The sequence below is a fragment of the Lepidochelys kempii genome, chromosome 10 (assembly GCF_965140265.1).
Source record: "Lepidochelys kempii isolate rLepKem1 chromosome 10, rLepKem1.hap2, whole genome shotgun sequence".
In the NCBI taxonomy this organism is placed as follows: Eukaryota; Metazoa; Chordata; order Testudines; family Cheloniidae; genus Lepidochelys; species Lepidochelys kempii.
The window spans coordinates 9,024,062-9,045,174 of record NC_133265.1 but is presented as its reverse complement, the minus strand read 5'-3'; the positions used below and the strand labels follow the sequence as shown (position 1 = coordinate 9,045,174).

Sequence of the window (21,113 nt, the reverse complement as noted above, 5' to 3'; positions counted from 1 at the left end):
CAGCACCCATCACACTCTCCATGCTCAACAAATGCCAGCCTCCTCCCCCGTGCAGAACAAAACCCATCACTCTGCACTAGATCTGCTATGGGCCACCAGTCCCGCTACTTTTTCCCTGCGCACAGTACCCCTACAGCTTGCACACACCCCTAGGTTCCCAGGGGCTTATTGCCCCCCTCATGCTTCTCCCATCAGCCACATGGGCTTCAAGCTTGTACTCCCCTGAACCGTCCATCAGTCCACGGGGACTTGCACCCCAAAACCCACCGCTCCATTCCCCTAGGGACCTGAGGCTTGCCTCTCCCTCTTAACCCAATCGCTCCTGGGGGCTTATCCCCCTCTCCCAGGGCTTGGGCCCTCCCTTGATCCCATCACTCCTGGGGGGGGGGGCTTACACCCCTTCCCCAGAGCCCTAAATGTTACCTCCACTAACCCCGCTGCTCCTGGGGGGCTTATACCCCTCCCCCAGGGACCTAGAGCGTGGGCCCGCCCTTATCCCACCTCTCGTGGGGGGCTTATATCCCTCCCCCAGGAACCTAGGGATTGCCCCCCCTTAGCCCCCTCGCTCCTGGGGGGCTTATAGCCCTCCCTCAGGGATTTAGGGCTTGGCCCCCCTTTGGCCCCCCCGTTCCTGGGGCCTGTTTCCTCTCATCCGCCCCTCCCTCACCTCCTTTAGGCATAGCGGCGGCGATGGCGGCTCCGGCAGCAGCTCCAGCGAGTCCCCCCCAGCCTCCAGTCCTCGACCCGGAAGCGGAAGCCGCAAACCGCAGCCCCAGCGCGCGGCTCCCTCCTCAGCCCAGTCACCAAGCCTGGCCCCGGAGCACGAGGCCCCCGGCACCAGGGCTACCTGCGGCACTGCCTGAGTACAAACCGAGCCGCTAGCTTCCCATGGCACCTCACTCACGGCACCAGTGGGGAGGCCTGTCCTTGCTCCTTCCTTCCGCACCCACCGCCTGGGGAGGGGGAGGAGAGGGAGATTCCTTACAGGCGTTGCGATGGACACCAAATGCACACGCGGATTGCCGCGACGAGCCTGGAACGCGAAAAACCCGCGCTCCCCGCCTAGAAAATAGCGAATGAGTTTAGGTCATTAAAGCGACTAGGCAACGGAAGGACCCCCTAGCTGCTTGTGACGTTATAGGGGAGCGACGGATTTGAAAAGGCGGAAGCAGTAAATAGCGATCGTCTTTCTCTCCCCACTTGGCAGGTGAGCTCCCTTCTCTCAGGGAGGGCGATATCCCCTGGGGCGGCTGTGTGTCGCGTTGCGCTGCCTGACGCGCTGCTGGGCGGGATGAGAGTAGGTCGGGGGTACCAGGCCAATGTAAGGGGTGGCACGTTCTCCCTTCGAGCCTAGCAACAAGAGACTCGCGCCTGCTCCTTAGTCGGGCCTGCTCCTTATTCCAGCCAGCCCGCTTCGACCATCCCTTGGGGCGTCTGGGCTGGGTCTCGTACAGAGATAGTCCCCTAGGTACACGCAGCAACCACTAGTCGATATGACTAGTTTTCAGCCCAGCCCTGGATGTTTAAACTCGGGTTTTCTTTGATTTGGCTAGGTGGTTTCACAATATTTGTGTATAATGGTTATGGCCACAGTCTGTGGTTAAAAGCAAATGTGACGGGAGCTAAAACTCTGGGATTTCCATCCCAGCTTTGTCACTGACTTGCTGGGTGCTATCTGGCTTCCCTGTCATTACAAGGGCAGTTATGATGCATATGTATCTCACAGTAGTTTGTGAAGCATAATAAATAGGTCTTTGATTTTCTCTAATGCCTTCAGTCCAAAGTACTATTAACTGGGAAACCTTCCCTAGCTGGCCCTTAAAAGTGAAGAAATATGTTATGAATTATAAGGGCAGTTAGGAAAGGCTCACTCCCTCCTATACACTGGTAACACGTTGAACACTTATTCATTGTATAAAAAAAAGTGTTGTTTTTGTTCCTTTGTTTCATTTATCTCTAAATTTTTTTTAAAAAAAATGTTTATCTTTATCATTGAAAAAGGAGTAATGACAGCAAGGGAGTCAAAATAACCCTGAAAAGTCTCACGGGCTTCCTTATGCTTTTTTTTTCTTTTTCTTTTCTTTCCCTGCGGCAGGGGGCACGATTTTATGATATCTGGAAACAAGTACTATTAAAACCTGACCTGCATTTTTCTCCTGAACAGGCTTTTTTGAGAAGATGCCCAAAGTAAAGAGAAGCAGGAAAGCTCCTCCGGATGGCTGGGAACTGATTGAACCAACATTGGATGAGCTGGATCAAAAAATGAGAGAAGGTAAGTTATGAAGCCAGATGCTGGTTAGCATGTGACCCTGTGATTGTACAAACCTTAAGAGCTTCAGGATACACATGTTTTATAAAAGGACAGCAAGTGTGTTTTTTTTTTTTTAAATCTGTTTTCAGTAGGGGCTAATAATGATGAAACACTTTGATAGTGGTAACTTAGTGTGTTAATTTCCTGCATTGAAAGTTACCCCTAGAAGACAAATTCCTAATTCTAATTTAAGACACATGGGGTTGGGACATGGCTGAATGAGTTATGTGGATCATCTCTGGATCTATGGCTTGATTTGCAAATGAAATGAATGTTGTTCTGAGTCAATAGTACTCCACCCAACCTCTAAGGACTACTATAGGCCAGAATTAAAGCACACTGGTATAACTATGTGCAGGGGGAAGCTTGCATTGCAAAGGCCAGCAGTGTTTGATTCCAGTCTGTGCTGTCACTCTTGGTTTCATGGGTATTCAGATGTGCCTGTCCTATCCAATCACTATACCTGCATTTTCCTTACCATCATCCCTTTAGCTCTCTGACTCTCTTTCCAACGGGAGTGCTTGAGAGTTAAATACCTCCTGTGTGTTTTTTCTCCATTGAATTTTGTTTTTTACAATCTCCCCAGGCCCCTTTAAAATTACATTTTTTTTTCTCAGAATAATGGTGCTTTTTTTAGGATATATACTGCTGTAATAACTTGCAGGTCACTGACAGCAAAGTCTGACTTCTGTGCCCTCTTTCCTCAGCGGAGACTGAGCCTCATGAAGGGAAGAGGAAGGTAGAATCCCTCTGGCCCATCTTCAGAATTCATCACCAGAAAACACGCTACATCTTTGATCTCTTCTATAAGAGAAAAGCTATTAGCAGAGGTAAAAAGCTTAAATATTTGCTCTTGAGGTGAAGAGATCAGAGCTTCCAGATGGACTGTCTGAGTCATTAGCCAGTGAGTGTAAACCAGAATTAGATTATTGATGGGAAAGGATTAAATAATTGTTCTTTAAAAAAAAAAAGTGACTTTTCCCTCTGCAGTTCGACTTGCTAGCAAATACAGACACTGAGAACTAGATTGAGTGTAAAGACTAAAACTTTTTAAATAAACTATTCATTTATCTTCCCCCATTGAGAATTCTGTGGTGCTGACCAGTCACCTCTCTCGTGCAGAACTGTATGAATACTGTATCAGAGAAGGATATGCTGACAAAAACCTGATTGCAAAGTGGAAGAAACAGGGTTATGAGAACCTTTGCTGCCTGCGCTGTATCCAGACTCGGGATACCAACTTTGGAACTAACTGCATTTGCAGGGTCCCAAAAAGCAAGCTGGAAGTGGTATGAATTTATTTGCTCTAATGCTATTTTCCTTGCTTGGATTGTGAGCCAGCAATTATGACTTACCGGAATTATATCTCCTCTACTACCTTTGACAATAGTATCAGTTTCTAGTTTCCTTACCCCTGGATTCTGCTGTTAAGTGGCTATACTCTGTTTTTCCTTTGTTTCCTGAAGCATTTGCCCATGAAAATGACATTAAGGGGGTAATATAGACTTGCCCCAGTTACCGTCACACTTAACCAACTAAAATTCTGGTGCAGTGTTTAGGGTGCTAGAACAACACTTGAGACCAGAGCACTGACTTCCTATACATAGTGTCTTGAGCCTAATTATGTGTATTGCTGTGGCATCTAGGAGCCCTAGTCCTAGACCAGGACCTGATTGTGCTAGGCGCTGCATAAATACAGAACAAAGAATGGTCCTTGTCCCCTGCAAGTCAGACTGAGCTATTTTTGAGAGGGATTTGACTGTGGCAAAGTGCAGTGAATCTTAAAATACCCAAAAGGAAATACAACTGTTTAGTTTCTGATGTGTTCCCTTTCTTCTTGATGATAACTTGAGCTTGGAACATAGCAGTGGGAGCTTCTGCACTATAGCTTTAGATGAAAATTTGTATAGTAGAAAGGAAAACTGATAGTCACTGGACCAGTTAAAATCTAGAACTATCCCTTGAATTTTCTATTCATAGTTCCAGACAGCAGAGGCCCAGTGATCCACTTCTTGACCAAACCTAGTTCTGTAGGATTCCATAATCTTTCCTGATGGAATATTCACTTCCATTTGTTTTTATAGTAATACCTGATTCCTCCGCATAATCTTGTGTAAAGCGGTGGTGGAGACTGTATGTAGAGTAGCAGGAAATTTAGAGCTATGGACGCTTCAGAGGACTTCCCCTGTTTGAGACATAGCATACTGCACTAGCTTATTAAGAATACTCGTTCTCTATATAAAGTAACTTATCTAGAATGTGGTGACTAATGCTTGTTTTTGCTTTATAGGGGAGAATCATTGAGTGCACTCACTGTGGATGCAGAGGCTGCTCAGGGTGAAATCTTTAAAAACTGGACACTTCTTTTGAGGTTCTGAAAAGTGCTGATTCCACATCATGGACTTTTACTGCTATAATTGTCTTGTATAAACCCTGCAGTGAGTCAAGCTTCCTTTAACAGTCTGAACAGCAATATGCCCACCTGGATCATAAAATGCAGTAGTGAGTGATTTTGATTAGTTTTGTATATCCATTTTATTTTAAAATAAAATTTTACCTCCCCCACAGTGGAGTGGCACAGTCCTGTGACAAGGTTCAAAGATTAATTACATTCTCTCTCTCTCTCACACACACACACAATGGCAAATGGCTCTTAGCAGCAGAGCTCTACTGTCAGTAGTAGAGGCACCTGTGAATGGGGTGTACTCCTTAACAAGTGACAACTCTGCCATACCCAGAAAGCTGACTTTGTACAACTATCCTTTTGTCTCTAATAGTAGTGTCCTTAATTACAAAGTGACTCACTAAAGCAAGATAGGGAGGCAGGTATACAGAAACTAGTACAAACTTCAATACAGGTTTTCTGTTACTTCAAATTTCAGTACTAGTGAGGCTAGCTGGCCTGGTTGTGTGTTGTACCATTGGAAAGTCAATCTTCCTCTTTCTCCCTGGGTTACAGCTTTGTTAGGAATGAGTTCCTGGGGTTTGGAATTCTGGTCTGTTACTAAATTTAGCAAGTCCCAGACTGCCAACTTTCAAGCCCTGAAAGCTTCTCTAGGTGGAAGGGAAGGCAGCTTTCAATAAATTGCTTAACGAGAATTGCATTGTAAGTTAGTGGGATAGCATGGAGGTACAAACGGAGTACTTAATTTCATGGATAATCACACCCTTGGCAAACAGTAAGGAAAGTAACACAGGGTCAAAGCTGTATTGTCTCCTATTTGAGCCAAGAACTGGCCTTAGGTTTGTCATTCACGTTACAGATGCTTAGCAGCTGTATTCCACAAGCAGCTGTTAGTGTTAAGCATTTTAAGTTCTCCATCTCCTCTGCCACATGTGACCACATTGTATCCCTCCTAAAAACAGCAGGAAATGCTTCTGTGGAAAAGTAATAGGAAAGCATTTGCATCTAATAAGTGTTTTGGCCTTTGAAAAAGAGAATCCTCTTACTTTTTACTTCATTTCCTTTGTTGCTTTTGTTTTAGGGGTGATGTTAATTTCTTCTCCCAGGGAGCAGCAGACAGTGGTTGCTGTTCAGGTCTAAAGGTCCTCTTCTTCAGTAATGCCTGGACACAGAGGCAGATGGAATCAAAACCTGCCTTATGATCTACCTCTGCAGATGAATTAGAGAACCACTAAGTTGTTTCGAACAACTCTAGCAATTCAAACCTCTAACACAAGTGTGCCACTACTAACAAAGCATCTGTTTAACAGTAGTGGGAAGCTACACTATGACCACCCACTTATTTCTTCTGTTGAGATGGCACTTTATTAAAATAGTCAACATACAAGTAGAGTGTTGCCTACTATAAGGCACCTGAAGGAAACAGCCCTCCAAATTCCTCTGTCTAGGTAGTTCCAGCATCTGAAATAGTGCACATTCCACACATGGAAAATATTGACTTGCTCTCAATAGTTACTGTTCCATGGTGCCCTGGGGCTGCATGTCCTCTGCACTGTCCTTGGCTGCTGAAGTTCTGTATTTTGCCCACGGGTGTGGAGTCTCCTCTGCTACCATTGCTTTCAGCCAGCGGAAATAGTAGCCTCGGAACCCATCAATCTTCTCCAGGTATGTGTTCTTTGACTTATACTGCAAGTAAAAACCCAATAGTATGTGTTATACTTTGGAAGAGTAACTAGGCTGCTCTGATTTTGCAAATTGGAAGACAGAATATTCCACTACTAAGCCAATATAGAAAATATTTGGCAGGTGCACTTGACTCTTAACTGTCACTATTTCAGCTGATGCTAAAACAGGTGGTAAATGAGGAAGATATAAATTTATTCGGGCAGGGAGGAAAGGTAGAGATCTTAAAAGTTACTCACTCTCCTGCTAGGCATTATAAACACAGACAGTCCTTATCCAAAAGAGCTTAGTCTCATCTGTGCTTTTCCACATTACAATGTTCACTTCAGCCTTAATCAGTTAATAAATGACTGTGGTACTTACCCTGTCAAACTGAGGTGGATACTGAGCTGCAAACTCCAGCTGGCGTATGACAACTTCGTTTGGGGGGACCTGGTTCTTTCTCATGTCTCGTAGGATTTCTGTGAGGTAAGTATAGTCCAACTGCTTCACCGCTGCATTGATAAGGGTGCTGTATATGTGGGTGTTAGGAGTAATCCCAGACTTCTGAAAACACATCAGTGGCAGAATTGCTAGTGCCTGCTATTTACTACAGAGCTGATCTCTGCAGACCTTTCTGCTTGAGAGATATGAGCACATCCTAATGGAGGATCTTTGACCAGTGTTATTATTTGACCTCAGTGCTGGCAAGTCACATCACCACTTAGGCTAAGAGTGCAAGAGCTGAAGCATAAATACTTTTGCCTGCCAACATGCACTTTGGGAAACACGTGTCACAACTCCACTACAGATAAGAGGGAAGGGCCCATTGCCTAGGGAGTGCAGCTGCATTTCCTATTATGTTTTTGGTTACCTGTACAGTATTAAGTAAGCTTACAATCCAGTCCTCCTTCCCATGCATTAAGCTAGGATACTGTACCACAAAGGAGGAGTTGCAGAAGATCTGACTAGAGGGAGTTCAGCTACTTTAGCCTCAGTGAAAGCTCATATAGAGAAAGGTATAGAATCACTGACTGAAGGAACCCCACAATTACTCCTGTCCCAATAACAAAAGTAATAACACTTTCCAGTAGCCAGAGCTGTAGTTTTTGTACCTTCATGTCCAAAAGTAACTGCAGTCCATCTTTCTCTCTGCGGCAGGCTATTGCCAAGTTACAAAACGTCTGTATGTTGGGTGATATTCCCCTCTGCACTAGAGCCGTCAGCATGCCCTGCAAAACAAATACTCGAGTACTCATAGACCGTTCTAGATGATTTACGGTGGAAGCCATCAGTGCTGCAAGAGAAATTCCACCTATAGTTCTCTTTAGACAGAAGGCTCCTATCTGACAATGCAACATAATCCTCAGGGCTCCAATAAGGACTTTAAGGGTCACTTATGGGGTAGGAGAGAGGATATAGGATTCTCTGCCTTCTGCTGTGAGTGGAGGGTTGATCTCCTCATAGGTTAAAAGGCAGCTAACACAACTCCAGTAGGAAGATAAAAGTTTGCAGTATAGTCATCATTTAGGGGCTCTTATTCTCACCTTTGCACCTTCTAGGTCTCCCAGTTTACTCTTCTTTCTCAACAAAGTATTAAAAAAGGTCACATCTACTTTCACTTTATGTTCATCCAGGACTGTCAATAAAGAGGATTCTGACTGGCTCAGAGGTTCAACCAGCTCAGCCAACAGTGTGAAAGTCTTAATGTTGGGTGCCACATTGTCCTCTTTCATTTTATTCAAAAACCCTTCCATGTTCCCCATCAAAGCCAGCCTATCGGACGGCGTTGCTATCGTCCCTAAGGAAACCAAGTTCTTACTGGGGATTTTCAAGTCCAACAAATTGGGCAGGTTGCAAGCAGGCTCAACAAATTGACCTTGGTTTGCTTGAGGTGGATCTGAAATAGCCTGGTTTCTACTGAAGTCTCCAGTCCTACTGCATTCTACTGTCTTATTGGTGATTCCAGCCAATCCAGTTCCTGGCTCAGCCTGAACCTCACTCACTTTGTCTTCATGGTTGATTAAATGTTTCTCAGCTTTCCTGGAATTTTCTTGAAATATTTGTTTTTCCATGGTTTCCACATCCAACTGGGTAGAAATTCCACTGTCTGCTCCCTTCCTTTTCTGACCTTTCACCTTTTGACCCCGCCTACCCGATATGAGCTTTACTTGAGTAGGGTTTTCATCTGTGCTTGTTAGCAACAAGTCAGAAGCCACAACTGGGTCACCTATTCCACAATCCCTTGCAGCATGGAGCATCAAATTGTAATTGTAACCATGAGGTTTAATTCCCAATTTAGTCATTTGTCGCCAAACCTGTTTTGAAAGGGAAAAAGGTAGAGAAGCTTAGATAGAGTTAATGTATGTGAAATGTGTACAGCATTAAAGAAGTGAGGTATTTTTAGCCAGAAGTAATCTGTCATATTTAGACCCAATTATTGTAACATTTTAGGTGCTCACCATCAGGGTTTCTAGCTGCACAAATGGGAATGAATACACTTCCTCAACAGAAAAGACCTCCACACCAGAGGCTGGACACCCATCCAAACTATGATTAGTACAATCCTGTAGTGCACATGGCACTTTATGGGCATCAAATAAGGAGCCTGACTGAGGAGCTTACAGTTTAAGCACCTTCCACCTCCATCAGCTCCAAAGGCGCCCCCCCACCCCCCCCCCCAGTTTCCAATCCCAAGTTACAGATACAAGAGTTACATGAAGGAACACTTTAATGGCAAAACACAGCATAGAGCTAGACCTGCAAGGCATATCTGAGACCACTCTCCTTGTCCTTTATACAGCCCATGAGAAGGAAGCTGAAGGTCTCTGTGGTGACAGCATGGCCTTTATTCACAATTTCCTAGAGAAGGAAAAGGAAGCTTACAGTTACCAAGGCAGCTTATTCAGCAGCTGATTCCTTAATTGAAAGTACTACCTCTCTTGCAACTCAATGGAATCACTTTTTGGAGACACATCTGCAGCAAACTGAATGGGAGGTCTAAGGACTCCCAAGTATTTTAAGCAGAATGATGGCTGTAGAAAAGAGAAAAACATCTGACAGCTACTCCAATCTCAGCCTGTCCCAGCTGAAGATAGTGTAAGGAATAGTGTAGGAAATTTGGGTGGGATATGGGAAGGAACCACTCAGCTGCTCCACTGTCAGCCTTTCAAGGGGGAGCTGCAATAGGGGCAAAAGCAATCGCTTTAGATTAATACACATTTGTAAAAAAGGGGACTGTAAACCTGACCTTTACACAACACTTAATACTTAAGAGCAGAATTTCAAAACCTTGAAGTCCGAGTCTGCAAAATCCTGTTTTTGTCTGTTTAAACTGAATACTTAAGATATCGAACTACCTACCCAGTTTGACTGCACAACTCAACGCAAGCAAAAAGAGTGATTTTTTTTTTTTAAAAGGACCAATCTATTCTTCCAAGCTTAAAGGCTAATATAACAATGCATAATTACAATCTGTCTGCAAGGAAAGCCACAAGCTTCCCTAAAGTGCTTTGATTAGAGATGGAGATATGTATAGTACAAGAAGAGACTCCTCTTTACCTTCAGTACATCAAAGCATGTCCTGAGATCTGAGCAGATGGCACATACTTTCAGCAGAGCATGATACGTTATCAGATTCAGCTCCAGATTTTTGCTCTTTAGTTCCTGCCGTAGTTTGAACGCACTCTGCAGGCCCGAATCTTTCCATGGCGACTCAGCACAGGCATTGAAGAGGGCTGTGTATGTAGCGTCTGTGGGGACTAAACCCCGCTTTTTCATCTATTCTCAGGGGAAAAAAAAGTTAAGGAAATAATATTAAATAAAGAGCCCAGAATTAAGTTAAAAAATAGTTCCACCTTGTACAGATACCATGGAGATAGGCACATTAGGAAAACCTAAAATAGATTAGATACAACATGTACGATTCAAGGCTACAGTAAATTCTTGAGCTCCAGTCTTCTGAGTCCCCAAGCAAAGTGGAAACATCCATGGAAAGGCATTTTGGAGGAAGCATCTCCAGAATGACATCTTTCTATGGGACAGAACGTGAATGGGCATACTTTAATTCATGAACGATCCCGCACTGTACTACCTGCCAGTGACCTTGGCCCCTTTCTTAGGGAAACAGCTATAATATTTACATCGTTGTAAAGTCTGAATGCCTTCTTCACATAGCCGACCCTGCCACAGCCACCAATCAGAACAGTGTAGTTGCTCTCCTCTGGCTGCAGACGCTCTTCCTTCAGCATCTGCACCTCAAATAGCTCCAGAGCCTCTGCCAGCTACAGACAGGAGAGACAAAGTTGAGAAGGTAAGAGAAGCAGTTCCTTAACTAACATTTAATAAAACATGAATTTATTATTCATATTACCATAGCACCTAGGAGCCCCAGTGGTGGACCAGGACTTCCTTGTACTAGGTGCTGTACAAACACGGAACAAAGATACAGTTCTCTGCCCCCGAAAAGCATACAATCCAAGTATGGTTATGCAATACTCACAGTCCATGCTAGCCTGGAGAAAGACCAGGAAGTGAATGAACATTCACATGACATGGATTAGCATTTGTTTGCCTCATTTCTCACCTACAAGAAAGGACTTGATGCCAGGTGAGCAAATTGACTTTTTTTGCACAGTAGAGATGGGACAGAGAGCTGCAGGGCTTGGGATGAAGAACTGCAAAAGGTGAGGTAGAGAGCCACTGAACAGGGAATTAGTACCTGAGCTCAGGGTGTTTTCCTGCACCAGAGTTGATGGAAGCAACAAGCACACAGAAAGGGCATTCATCAGGACTGTACTGTTGCACTTTTTGTATTAGTATACTTTGCATCTTATTAGTAGTGTATTTCTCCAGATGGTATCAAGATGGACTGATGCTTTTTACAGCGAGAAGGTAGGTGAGGTAATATCTTTCATTGGACCAACTTATGCTGGTGAAAGAGACAAGCTTTCACGCTTATACAAAGCTCTTCTTCAGGTCTTTTAATGTCTCCATTACAGCATCTGTGTATGTTTGTGGTGGTCCCTGCATGAACTTCTTCCTCTCCCTACTCACTGTCCAGAAAGAACTACCATGTTTCCTTGACCCAGATGTCAAAGTCACTGGGGCAACAAGTCCAACAAAAGAAGAACTTTTAAACATGGCATCTGGACAAAAAATAATATAGCTGGACTGTGCTTTTGACCTTTACTGTTGACTTGGTTCAAGAAGTATGAAAATGCTGTATTTCCTGTGCTCTTCAGAGGCCACAAGACTGATCAGTCACTAGTAGTCATTTTTGTGCTGTTTATTAAGATACTCTAATATAGACTAGTTTCAGAGTAGCAGCCATGTTAGTCTGTATTCGCAAAAAGAAAAGGAGTACTTGTGGCACCTTAGAGACTAACACATTTATCTGAGCATAAGCTTTCGTGAGCTACATCCGATGAAGTGAGCTGTAGCTCATGAAAGCTTATGCTCAAATAAATTGGTTAGTCTCCAAGGTGCCACAAGAACTCCTTTTCTTTTTGCTAATATAGACTAGTGTTCATTGCTCAGCACTTTTATTAGGGTGTCACCAGCCACTAAACACCATTTAGCATTCATATAGCACACTGCGCTCTTTGATGAATTAATCCTTTCAACACCCCTGTGAATTAGGTAGATAGATATTAATCCTGAAGAAACTGAGGTATATAAGGAAGTAGGCAAAGTGTCTTGGGCTTTAATGCTACTTCAGAATTTTTGTCTCCCAGTCTCACAACCAATCTAATAGATCATACTGCCCCATAATCATCAAATGCCGTTAACTACTCTAGTGATTACAAGACCTGAGAAACCAACCTTGTCTTTCTTTATCAGTGCCTTGCATTGCAGGAAGTACCAGTATGGTGTGTTCTTACGACCACGTCTAGGTTTCCACTCTGGCTCTTTTTCCTCCTCTCCCTCCTCTGCTTGAAACCTTAAGTTCTGCAACTCTGATGTTGTTTTGTGAAAATATTTTCTAGAAGAAAATTTATTAGATAGTGTTCCAAAGCCTTCATCTGCATCACCATCTTCCGATTCTTCTTCATGTTTCCTGATGGCTTCAGGAGAGCTGGCAGGGTCAATCTGTTTCAAGTCTCTGTTGTGTAACTTATAGAGACCCTGCGATGAGCTGAAAGGCCTCAGCCTCGTGCACTGCAGTCTCTGGCCCAGGAATCCGAGCAGACTCGGTATGTTTTTGGGACACCCTGAAAAGCTCTTTGGAGTTGCCCACAACATTCGAGTGTGACACACCAAGGGATAGTAGCATTTCAGGGAGAACAATCCCACAGGGAGCTGGCGGGGCACCAACTGCGTGAACCTCATGATACACCTCTTGGGTCGCTCCCCTTCATTACGAGGTTAAACGTCCATCTCCTAAAGGCAACAAGAAAAGAGATCCGATGAGAGGAGCCTGAATGGGGCCAGCGAGGGGAGCCCTCCGCGACAGCGGAAGACACACCCGCAAGAGGCCCGGGCTGAAGGTGGAGAAAGTCCAGGACCCTGCACAGGCTGTCAGGGCTAGTCCCAGCCACGGCACCTGGCTCCTCCCCGAGCACCTTATGATCTGCTCCCTCCCGCCCCCCAGCCCCAGCCCCGGCCCCGGCCTGCTGGGGCCAGGCCCCACGAGGTGCCGCTGCCCCCTGGAGGGACGGGGGGGGGCTCTACCGGGTACTGCTCGTAGGGCGGGTATCCGGGGGGGGGGAGGAGACCCCTCCCGCCCCTCAGCCCAGAGCGCGCGGCTCAACCCCCTTCCACTCACCCGCAGCCCTGGCCTCAGCTCGCGCTGGGGGGCGGCGTCACGGCAGGCTCCCCTTCCCATTGGCGGAGGCGGCCCCGCGCGGTGCATGCTGGGAGGGGGAGAGGGTCAGAGGTGGCGGCGGGTGAGAGTTGAGATCCCAGCATCCCGCGGGCGGGCGGGCGGTCCGGAGCGGCTGAGCCGGTGCCCCCCCCCCGCCCCTTCTTCCCCCCTCGGCCCCGCGCGTCCCCGGCCCAGGCCCAGGCCCCCGCCCCGCCGCCACCATGCAGGAGCTCATCGCCAGCGTGGACCACATCAAGTTCGACCTGGAGATCGCGGTGGAGCAGCAGCTGGGGGCGCAGCCGCTGCCCTTCCCCGGCATGGACAGTGCGTGAGGGGCCGGGAAGTCCGCTCCGCATCGCCACCCCCGGGAGACCCCCCCCTTCTCCTGGGGAGACCCCGCCGGCCCCCGGGGGGGGGAACACCCGCCTTCTCCTGGGGAGACCTCCCCCCTCACGGCCCCCCAGAGGGAACAACCCCCTCGGGCCCGGGGGTGGGAACACCCCCCCTCTCCTGGGGAGACCTCCCCCCTCACGGCCCCCCAGAGGGAACAACCCCCTCGGGCCCGGGGGTGGGAACACCCCCCCTCTCCTGGGGAGACCTCCCCCCTCACGGCCCCCCAGAGGGAACAACCCCGCCGGCCCCCGGGGGTGGGACACCCCCCCTTCCTGGGGAGACCTCCCCCCTCACGGCCCCCCAGAGGGAACAACCCCCTCGGGCCCGGGGGTGGGACACCCCCCCTTCCTGGGGAGACCTTCCTGCTCATGGCCCCCCAGAGGGAACAACCCCCTCGGGCCCGGGGGTGGGAACACCCCCTCTCTCCTGGGGAGACCTTCCTGCTCACGGCCCCCCAGAGGGAACAACCCCGCCAGCCCCCGGGGGTGGGACACCCCCTCTCTCCTGGGGAGACACCCCCCACAGACCTGGGGGGACGGGACACCCCTGCCCCGCTCCCTTGGGGAGACTTCTCCAGATCTTTCTTCCTAAGGGAACGTTCCCCTCAAGGCCTTGAGGAGACCCTTCCTTCATCCCTTTAACCTCCCCCACCCCCCACCCCAGCACTGAGCAGATGGCCCCACAGGTTCTCGTTCATGGCCTAATGGAATGTGTTTTGTATTTTGGTGTCTGATCTGCATGCTTATTGCTTGAAAACAGACGTTATCTCATTAATGCTGGATGAGGGACACTAGGTACTGTGAGGAAGGTCAGCATCAGAATCCCCACCTTATTGATGGGGAAAACGGTTGGACAGAGGGGTGAAGTGACTTGTCCGTGGTCACAGCAGGTCTGTGGCTGAGCCACAAAACCTTGTGTCCTGATGATAGGACACCAGGAGTGGGAGGAGAGTCACAGTTTAACAATATGTGCTGGCGAGCCTAGTGTCCCTGTGTTTGACTCTGCTTGCACTCTTCAGATGCTCTAAGTCAGGGTCATCGTGCATCACAAGGGGCAGTGTGCTGTTGACCATGCTGTACTTGTTCAGTGGATAAATACTGTATGAGACTTCAGTCTCCAGGACTGTCAATTTCTTTCACAAATGTGAAACTGACATAAAAGAAACAACAAATACTCTGAAGAGCCAAATGGCTGAGACCAGCACAAGAAAGTTCATATATTCCATTAACATGCAGTTTGCCAGGGGGATTTTTAATACTGCTCTCCTGCTTTTGATGCTCAGAACTAGCGCATCTCCAGATGGAAGGAAACACTTTTAACATGGCTGCCGAGTTTCAGAAACCTTAATTGTGAATTTTTTTCTCCACAGAATCAGGTGCTGCTGTCTGTGAATTTTTTTTAAGAGCTGCTTGTGGAAAAGGCAAGTGACATCCCTAATACTGTATTCTGACAGAAACAAAAATAGGATAAATAGGGGGGTTGGCAGTTCATTAATTATATTATCTTAATTTATAATACCCTAGTTATATTGCAGGGGTTGGGGAGAGAGAGAGAGACAGTGAGATGGAGATCAAGAGGGACCATATTTCACGCACTGGAGCTCTCCAAAGCAAAGATGCAATGGTGGGATCCCTGTAAGGTGGATGATGCATGAACTGAGATGTTCAGGAGGGTGAGGCTTGAATTGATTACATGCAAACCCTTTTGAGGTGTTTGGGCACTGGGTACTAGACTGCCATGCAGAGGATCTGGCTGTTGAGCTCCTAGCCATCTACGTGGATAAGCAGAAGACCTCGCTTTCTAGGGCTGTCAGTTCAGGACATGTCACCAGCACTAAATGGTAAATTCATATGCAAATGTAAAGACTTCTGAAATTCCTCCTCTTCCAGGATTCAAACAAAGGACCATCACTGCCCTGTAGGCCTGCATGAAACTTCTTGCACTAAAAGTTCCAACTTTTCATTCTTGCTTCTCCCCTCTCCATCCACAGGAGGCATGTGTCCTTTCCGACACATCAGTGGAGAAAAGACAGTTGTTTGCAAACACTGGCTCCGAGGGCTGTGCAAGAAGGGAGACCAGTGCGAATTCCTGCATGAGTATGACATGACCAAGATGCCTGAGTGTTATTTCTACTCCAAATTTGGTAAGGGGTGTTGTGGCTCCTCGTTGACTTCACTTGCTAGTATGGGAATAGGCAAAGAGGACCCTGGTATATACCTGTCATCTCTGCTTCATCTGCCCTCTCTACCCTTCTATGTCTGCTACTGATACTTGTTAGATTGTAATTTACGAGCTCTGATCAGATCAGTTTAGTCCCACATTGTATTTTACCACCTTAACGCTTCACACATTTAAAATGTTTTGTCTTTCATAGCTTGTCCCTAACTTGAACTCTCTGCCCCATGACTTTAAGGGGTTTTGTACCTGTTATGCTGATTTGGATCAGAATTGATTTGGATGAATAGATGGTCTCTACATGAATTATTTTTTCAGCAGATAATGAGTGACAGGAGGCTCAAGGGTCCAGAAATTTAATGCATCAGCCTTTCAGCTCTGGAGACCTGGGCTAAATTAACATATTGAGGCAACTTGTTAGAAAATTATAGTCCTGTAGGTTTCCTTGGATCAAGGTTAGCGTGTAATTTGTAATTTCGCCACACTTTTGCTGCATTAAATGTTTAATTTGGCTGTAATGGCTTCCCTTTCCAGTGTACTTTATTTTTAAATGCGCATCTAAATAACCCAATTGAGCAAAATCTTTCTCACCTGCAGGGAGTATTTGTTGTTGTTGGTAAAGGGCAGGCAAATAGATTTTGTGCCTGGATTTAGAAATATTCATGACAGTTTTGCTGGGACTAGATGACTTAGGAAACAGAGCATGAATGAGGTTGAATCCCCTCCCAAAACAATACCTAAGGCGTGTGTTTGGCTTTCGTACAGGAGAGTGCAGTAACAAAGAGTGTCCGTTTTTGCACATTGACCCGGAGTCTAAGATCAAAGACTGCCCCTGGTATGACAGAGGCTTCTGTAAACACGGTATGTATGGTTCATAGGTGTTGCTTTTGTGGCTATAAAAATGAGGCTAATGTAATCCACCTCCCATATGTGCTACTGGTAGGTGCTGGGGTATGTGTGTAATATATGTGATCTATGAAGTTTTATGTTGTAGGTCCCCTCTGCAGACACAGACACACTCGAAGAGTCATTTGTGTGAATTACCTGGTGGGATTCTGTCCAGAGGGGCCTGCTTGTAAATTCATGCAGTGAGTATGTTCTAGGGCCTTTTCTGTCATCTGTAGTTTCCTCTCTGATCAGTTACCCATCAGGTCTGTTTTACCTATATTGCACCCATCAGTGTAGAACATTTGCAGCATTGATGCAATAACTGTACTGTACCACACAGCTGAAGTTTTGTTCATATTTGAGTTTATCTCTTAAAAGTGAAAAGAATTTGTAGTCAGGATGACCAAAAGGGATTGGGCAAATCACACCAGTGTTCCCTAAGAAGACACTGAAAATGTCAGTCAGTGCTTACATGGTCAATACAACTTGTACAAAGCAGTTTAATTAATGACAGTTGATCTGGTCCTCTTAACTCTAGACACGTTATTCCAACTGTTATGATTTCAGCTGCACATCTGTTTTATTTTGTAGTATATATTTTTTTAATCCTTGCATATGAATCAGTTCATTCAATGGCCAAAATTGGTATGGGCATTTACTATATTGCATTGCATTTTCCAAATATCAGATTAAGGAGGCAAGTGGCTATTTACATATTTACACACACAACTCTGGGACATCAAACAAAGGTTGTGAGGACAATTGCAGATTCCATGAGTATATATCCAGAATGCTTCACAGCTGCATACAGAAATACTCTTTACTGTCTCAGTACCTCCCCTACCACTTTAGTTTATAAAGGCTAAGCAGCAGAACACAGGAGAGAAGGTCCACCTGTTGTGAAGCACAGTTTAAATAACTAAACATTTGCTTTGCTCTCTGGACAGTTATTGGTCTCTTAAGGAACTGGTTCAGTGCTGTGCTGGTGGTATATGCCAATTTCTGGTTTTAGTATCAATTCTCTGTGTGTCTTTTCTCTTTGTGTGTTTATAAACCAGTCCTCGATTTGAACTGCCTATGGGAACCACAGAGCAACCACCACTGCCTCAGCCGACACAACCCCAGCAAAAGGTACACGACTTCCCTGCCTCTCTCAGAGACAACACATTTGAAGCATAGCTCAATTAGATAACAAACAAATTTGACTTTGTTTTTTAAGAGGGCGTGTGGTATAATGGTTAGAACAGGAACAAGCCATCAGGACTCTTATCCCACTCATTGTGTCTTGGAAAACATCTGTAAAATGGGCTATCCTATTTCACAGGCATATTGAAACTTGACCAAAAGTTTTTAAAGAACTTTGAGATCATTGGAGGAAATCCACCATAAAAATGCAACATATTATCCTTTTCCTCTCTCCTCTTACTTCTGGCATTGATCACAGTTGCTGCCTTCTTCATTCTGGGGTTGTTTTTTTTTCCTCCTAACTGAACCCCTGATTTCCCTCTTCCACAGTCATCATTCTGCTGCTGCCACCTTCCTTCAGCTGAGAGGGCAAATGCATGGCCAGTAGTGACAGTTCCTTTCCGTGGACTGTCTGGAAGGTGGGCACTGTGTAAGCATGAAGCAGTGCACCTGAGCTCTGCTACACTGACAAGCACAAGTCCTAAGATCACTGTATATTGCAGTGTAATCCCTTGGTCACAGAGCACTACCATGTTACATAGTATATCATCTACATCTGTGTTTTCTTTATTCCAAGAACCATCTGCCAGATTAAAAAAAAAATCTGCTTGACACCTGTCACAGACCTATAATGGACATATCCAGCAGCCTAGCCCAGCTCTGTAGATCTGTTTTGTGAGGGAAGTCTTGGTTGCTAGGTCAAGCCCTGTATGCCCTACTGTTTCTGAACTTTCATCTCTGGAGCTTGGGCTGGCAGATAACCTTCTAAATAAATTCAGAGGAAAATTTATCATTCAATGTATGGGATGTTCTCTTCCCTCCCAGCAAAATAACAATCCGCCATTACAAAGGTCATCGTCCTTGATCCAGTTAACAAGTCAGAACTCTTCTCCCAACCAGCAGAGGACCCCACAAGTCATCGGAGTTATGCAGTCTCAAAACAACAACGTGGGGAACAGAGGTCCCCGGCCGCTGGAGCAGGTCACGTGTTACAAGGTAACTCTCGGAGGGTGTTTGCATTTGAAAAATGCAAGGTAAAAGTCACCTAAACTGACTAGTGCATCCTTTGTGCTGCTAGTCACCTGTCACATCACTTTTCACCTTGGTGCAGAGTGCAGTAAAGGGAACAGGTGGCTGAGTTGCTGGGGCACCAGGGCCTGTGAAGAAGCATTGACATGAAGAAAAGTATTGAAATGTATGCACTGGTTATTCAACATGTATTTTGGATAGGGGGTGCAGCTTGGGATCAGGGAGTTAGTATTGAGCTATGGAGTCTGTGGGTTGGTAATGGTGGTCAGGTGGCTCCTCAGTGGCCTGTATGAAGTGATTCAATGCACTTGATCCACTTGTTAATCACAGAAAACCCCACTGGTGGCAGTTAAAAGGACATTATCAACCTGAAATTGAGCCAGTTTCAAAAACCTTGTCAAAAGTTGTTTCAGATGCTACCCCTGCCCCTGAATGTTCTTCCTTGCATTTTCCTATTTTTAAAAAGGCTTCTACCCTGTTGCTGTGTGGAAAAAATCACCCAAACAACAGGGGAAAGTGACTATACACAATGCAGTCAAATCAAGAAAGGCTGAAGATGGTTCTGTCACAGCACACTTAGTTCCTGCCAAACTGAGGAACAAGACATCAAACCCAAATTTCTCAGTTAGTGTTGCAGGCAGCTCCTCAATTAAATTGAAACCTCAATTTCCGTTAACATTTTGTAGAAACATCCCCAAATGCTACTGTAGGTAGCAAGGATCTTCTTAGCCACTCTTTTCAGTGAGTCGGGCCAAGATGAGCATTAGCATTAATACTGAACCTAAACATTTTTTTATTCAAAACTAAGTCACTTAATAATCCAAACGTACAACTAAGACTGTTTGTTTTTTGGACTCAGATTCCATCATTATCTTCTATAACTTGACATTTCTTCTGGCTACATGATTATAACAGCAAACATCCAAATCAGTTTCACTGACAACCTCTAAGGCTCCAATTTAATACAAGACTTGGGTTTCAGTGGAGGCAAAGGGCCTAAACCTACCCACTAAAGTTATCCTTGTGAGTTTTGCCATTAACTTCCTTTGTAGCAGAAACTCTAATTGGGGCTAGTTGTATGTCATAGTTCGGCAGGGCAGCAGGGGAGAAGTCATAGGCTTCCAGTGCTCTTTTACAACTAATCTATGCAATGCTGTTGCCTTTGTCAAAGGTAAAGCAGGAAAGCAGCACAAAAGAGGACATGGGGGCAGCAGCAGTTCTCTTCTCCCTCCCTCCTGCCCTGTTCTCTCTCTTACCACAGGGCTTCCCCACCAGGCACTGAGATTGTATGTTTAATGGTTTCTAACTTTCAAGTCAGATGTTTATTGGAAAATAAAGGATATTCTGATTTAAATTAGTTACCATGACTCTTGTCATGCATTTGTTTGGTTTGATTATCAATGCATGACTTTCCATTTTTCTGCAGCTGGAGCATTGAAGTCACTACTCTACCCAAGGCTAAGCAGTTTCTCTGCATAGTCATCAATAAAAGAGTGCTGTCAGGCTGGGATTTAAAGAAGTAATTCAAATAAATTGTACATCTGGAGAAAGTAGGAGGGTCGGATTACGATATGTCATGGCTTCATAGTTTAGAAGGCTATTTGAGAGCATAGAAAGCATCTTTTGTTCAGATTGAGTTTTATCCTTGTAGTCCAGAGTGGCTGACAAGAAGACTCTCATATCTGAACTTCCATGTTCATCATACACATTGATCAGAGCAGAGTCCTTGAGGTTTCAGGTGCTGAAATACAGCAGGTAAAAAGCCTCCTCTACAGCAGAGTAATGCAGTTAAATCTCCTCAGGGCTTTGTGTGTCTCTATTGCAGCCCTTTCCCACTGGTAGTGCCAAGAACCCCAATGTTCAGATGAAACCTGGGTGTTCAGGTTATAGGACCAGAACTTACCTGCCACTAACAGTCAAGTGGCCCCAAAAGGGTCTGTGGCAAGAATCTCATTCATGGTATAGTACAGAATGCATTAACTTGCTGAATATTGTCTCTTGTGTACAAATGGTATCATTTCCAAACTAGAACTATTTGCCAGTTGATTTGTTAAAGCCACTTTTGGGAAAAGCCACAATAATGTCTCACTTTTTTCCTTCCTAGTGTGGTGAAAAAGGACATTACGCCAACAGATGCACCAAAGGACATCTGGCCTTTCTTAGCGGACAGTGAGACAGCACAGAGGGAAGAGAGTGCAAGGAGGATCTTTACACTGGGGAAAGGTTTCCGCCTAGCACTATTCCTTGAACTATTGATCAGG

General features: G+C 45.6%; 4 protein-coding genes across 5 annotated transcripts in view; 2 read left to right on the top strand and 2 right to left on the bottom strand.

Annotated features, from left to right (window-relative positions):
* The window catches only part of PDAP1 (PDGFA associated protein 1), a 10,935-nt gene extending 10,188 nt beyond the window's left edge, over positions 1–747 (bottom strand). Inside the window, exon 1 of the mRNA XM_073361892.1 lies at positions 668–747. Within this exon, the coding sequence (XP_073217993.1) occupies positions 668–680 (13 nt within the window). The 5' untranslated portion in view covers positions 681–747. The remainder of the gene's footprint in view (positions 1–667) is intronic.
* On the bottom strand, positions 666–13,240 carry PTCD1 (pentatricopeptide repeat domain 1). Its single transcript, XM_073361887.1, has 10 exons — positions 13,144–13,240; positions 12,201–12,758; positions 10,520–10,660; positions 9,939–10,157; positions 9,138–9,239; positions 7,925–8,695; positions 7,493–7,609; positions 6,762–6,944; positions 6,232–6,401; positions 666–5,877 (listed from the first exon to the last, which is right to left on the bottom strand). The coding sequence occupies exons 2-10, from the start codon at positions 12,705–12,707 to the stop codon at positions 5,868–5,870; spliced, it is 2,220 nt and encodes a 739-aa protein (XP_073217988.1). The 5' UTR covers positions 12,708–12,758; positions 13,144–13,240; the 3' UTR covers positions 666–5,867.
* Positions 1,105–4,891, top strand: BUD31 (BUD31 homolog). The gene is made up of 5 exons (XM_073361893.1): positions 1,105–1,207; positions 2,165–2,272; positions 3,019–3,141; positions 3,434–3,600; positions 4,602–4,891. The coding sequence occupies exons 2-5, from the start codon at positions 2,179–2,181 to the stop codon at positions 4,650–4,652; spliced, it is 435 nt and encodes a 144-aa protein (XP_073217994.1). The 5' UTR covers positions 1,105–1,207; positions 2,165–2,178; the 3' UTR covers positions 4,653–4,891.
* On the top strand, positions 13,226–21,113 carry CPSF4 (cleavage and polyadenylation specific factor 4). 2 transcript variants are annotated; one of them, XM_073361891.1, is made up of 8 exons: positions 13,248–13,506; positions 14,945–14,995; positions 15,566–15,718; positions 16,516–16,611; positions 16,745–16,838; positions 17,697–17,769; positions 18,649–18,819; positions 20,957–21,113. In XM_073361891.1, exons 1-8 carry the CDS (start codon positions 13,404–13,406, stop codon positions 21,023–21,025), a joined length of 810 nt encoding a protein of 269 aa, XP_073217992.1. In that variant the 5' UTR covers positions 13,248–13,403; the 3' UTR covers positions 21,026–21,113. The 2 variants fall into 2 exon arrangements, with proteins under 2 accessions (XP_073217990.1, XP_073217992.1); XM_073361889.1 differs by lacking the exons at positions 18,649–18,819; positions 20,957–21,113 and adding an exon at positions 18,154–18,597 and having other exon boundaries at positions 13,226–13,506.

Excerpts from the sequence above, each read along its gene's own strand:
- BUD31 (XM_073361893.1), top strand. The coding sequence starts at position 2,179 with ATGCCCAAAGTAAAGAGAAGCAGGAAAGCTCCTCCGGATGGCTGGGAA. Across the intron at positions 2,273-3,018 it reads GGATCAAAAAATGAGAGAAG|CGGAGACTGAGCCTCATGAA; the intron begins GTAAGTTATGAA and ends CTCTTTCCTCAG. Across the intron at positions 3,142-3,433 it reads GAGAAAAGCTATTAGCAGAG|AACTGTATGAATACTGTATC; the intron begins GTAAAAAGCTTA and ends TCTCTCGTGCAG.
- PTCD1 (XM_073361887.1), bottom strand. The coding sequence starts at position 12,707 with ATGAGGTTCACGCAGTTGGTGCCCCGCCAGCTCCCTGTGGGATTGTTC. Across the intron at positions 10,158-10,519 it reads CATTCAGACTTTACAACGAT|ATGAAAAAGCGGGGTTTAGT; the intron begins GTAAATATTATA and ends CCCTGAGAATAG. Across the intron at positions 8,696-9,137 it reads GTCTCAGATATGCCTTGCAG|GTTTGGCGACAAATGACTAA; the intron begins GTCTAGCTCTAT and ends CTTTCAAAACAG.
- CPSF4 (XM_073361889.1), top strand. The coding sequence starts at position 13,404 with ATGCAGGAGCTCATCGCCAGCGTGGACCACATCAAGTTCGACCTGGAG. Across the intron at positions 13,507-14,944 it reads GCCCTTCCCCGGCATGGACA|AATCAGGTGCTGCTGTCTGT; the intron begins GTGCGTGAGGGG and ends TTTTCTCCACAG. Across the intron at positions 14,996-15,565 it reads AAGAGCTGCTTGTGGAAAAG|GAGGCATGTGTCCTTTCCGA; the intron begins GCAAGTGACATC and ends CTCCATCCACAG.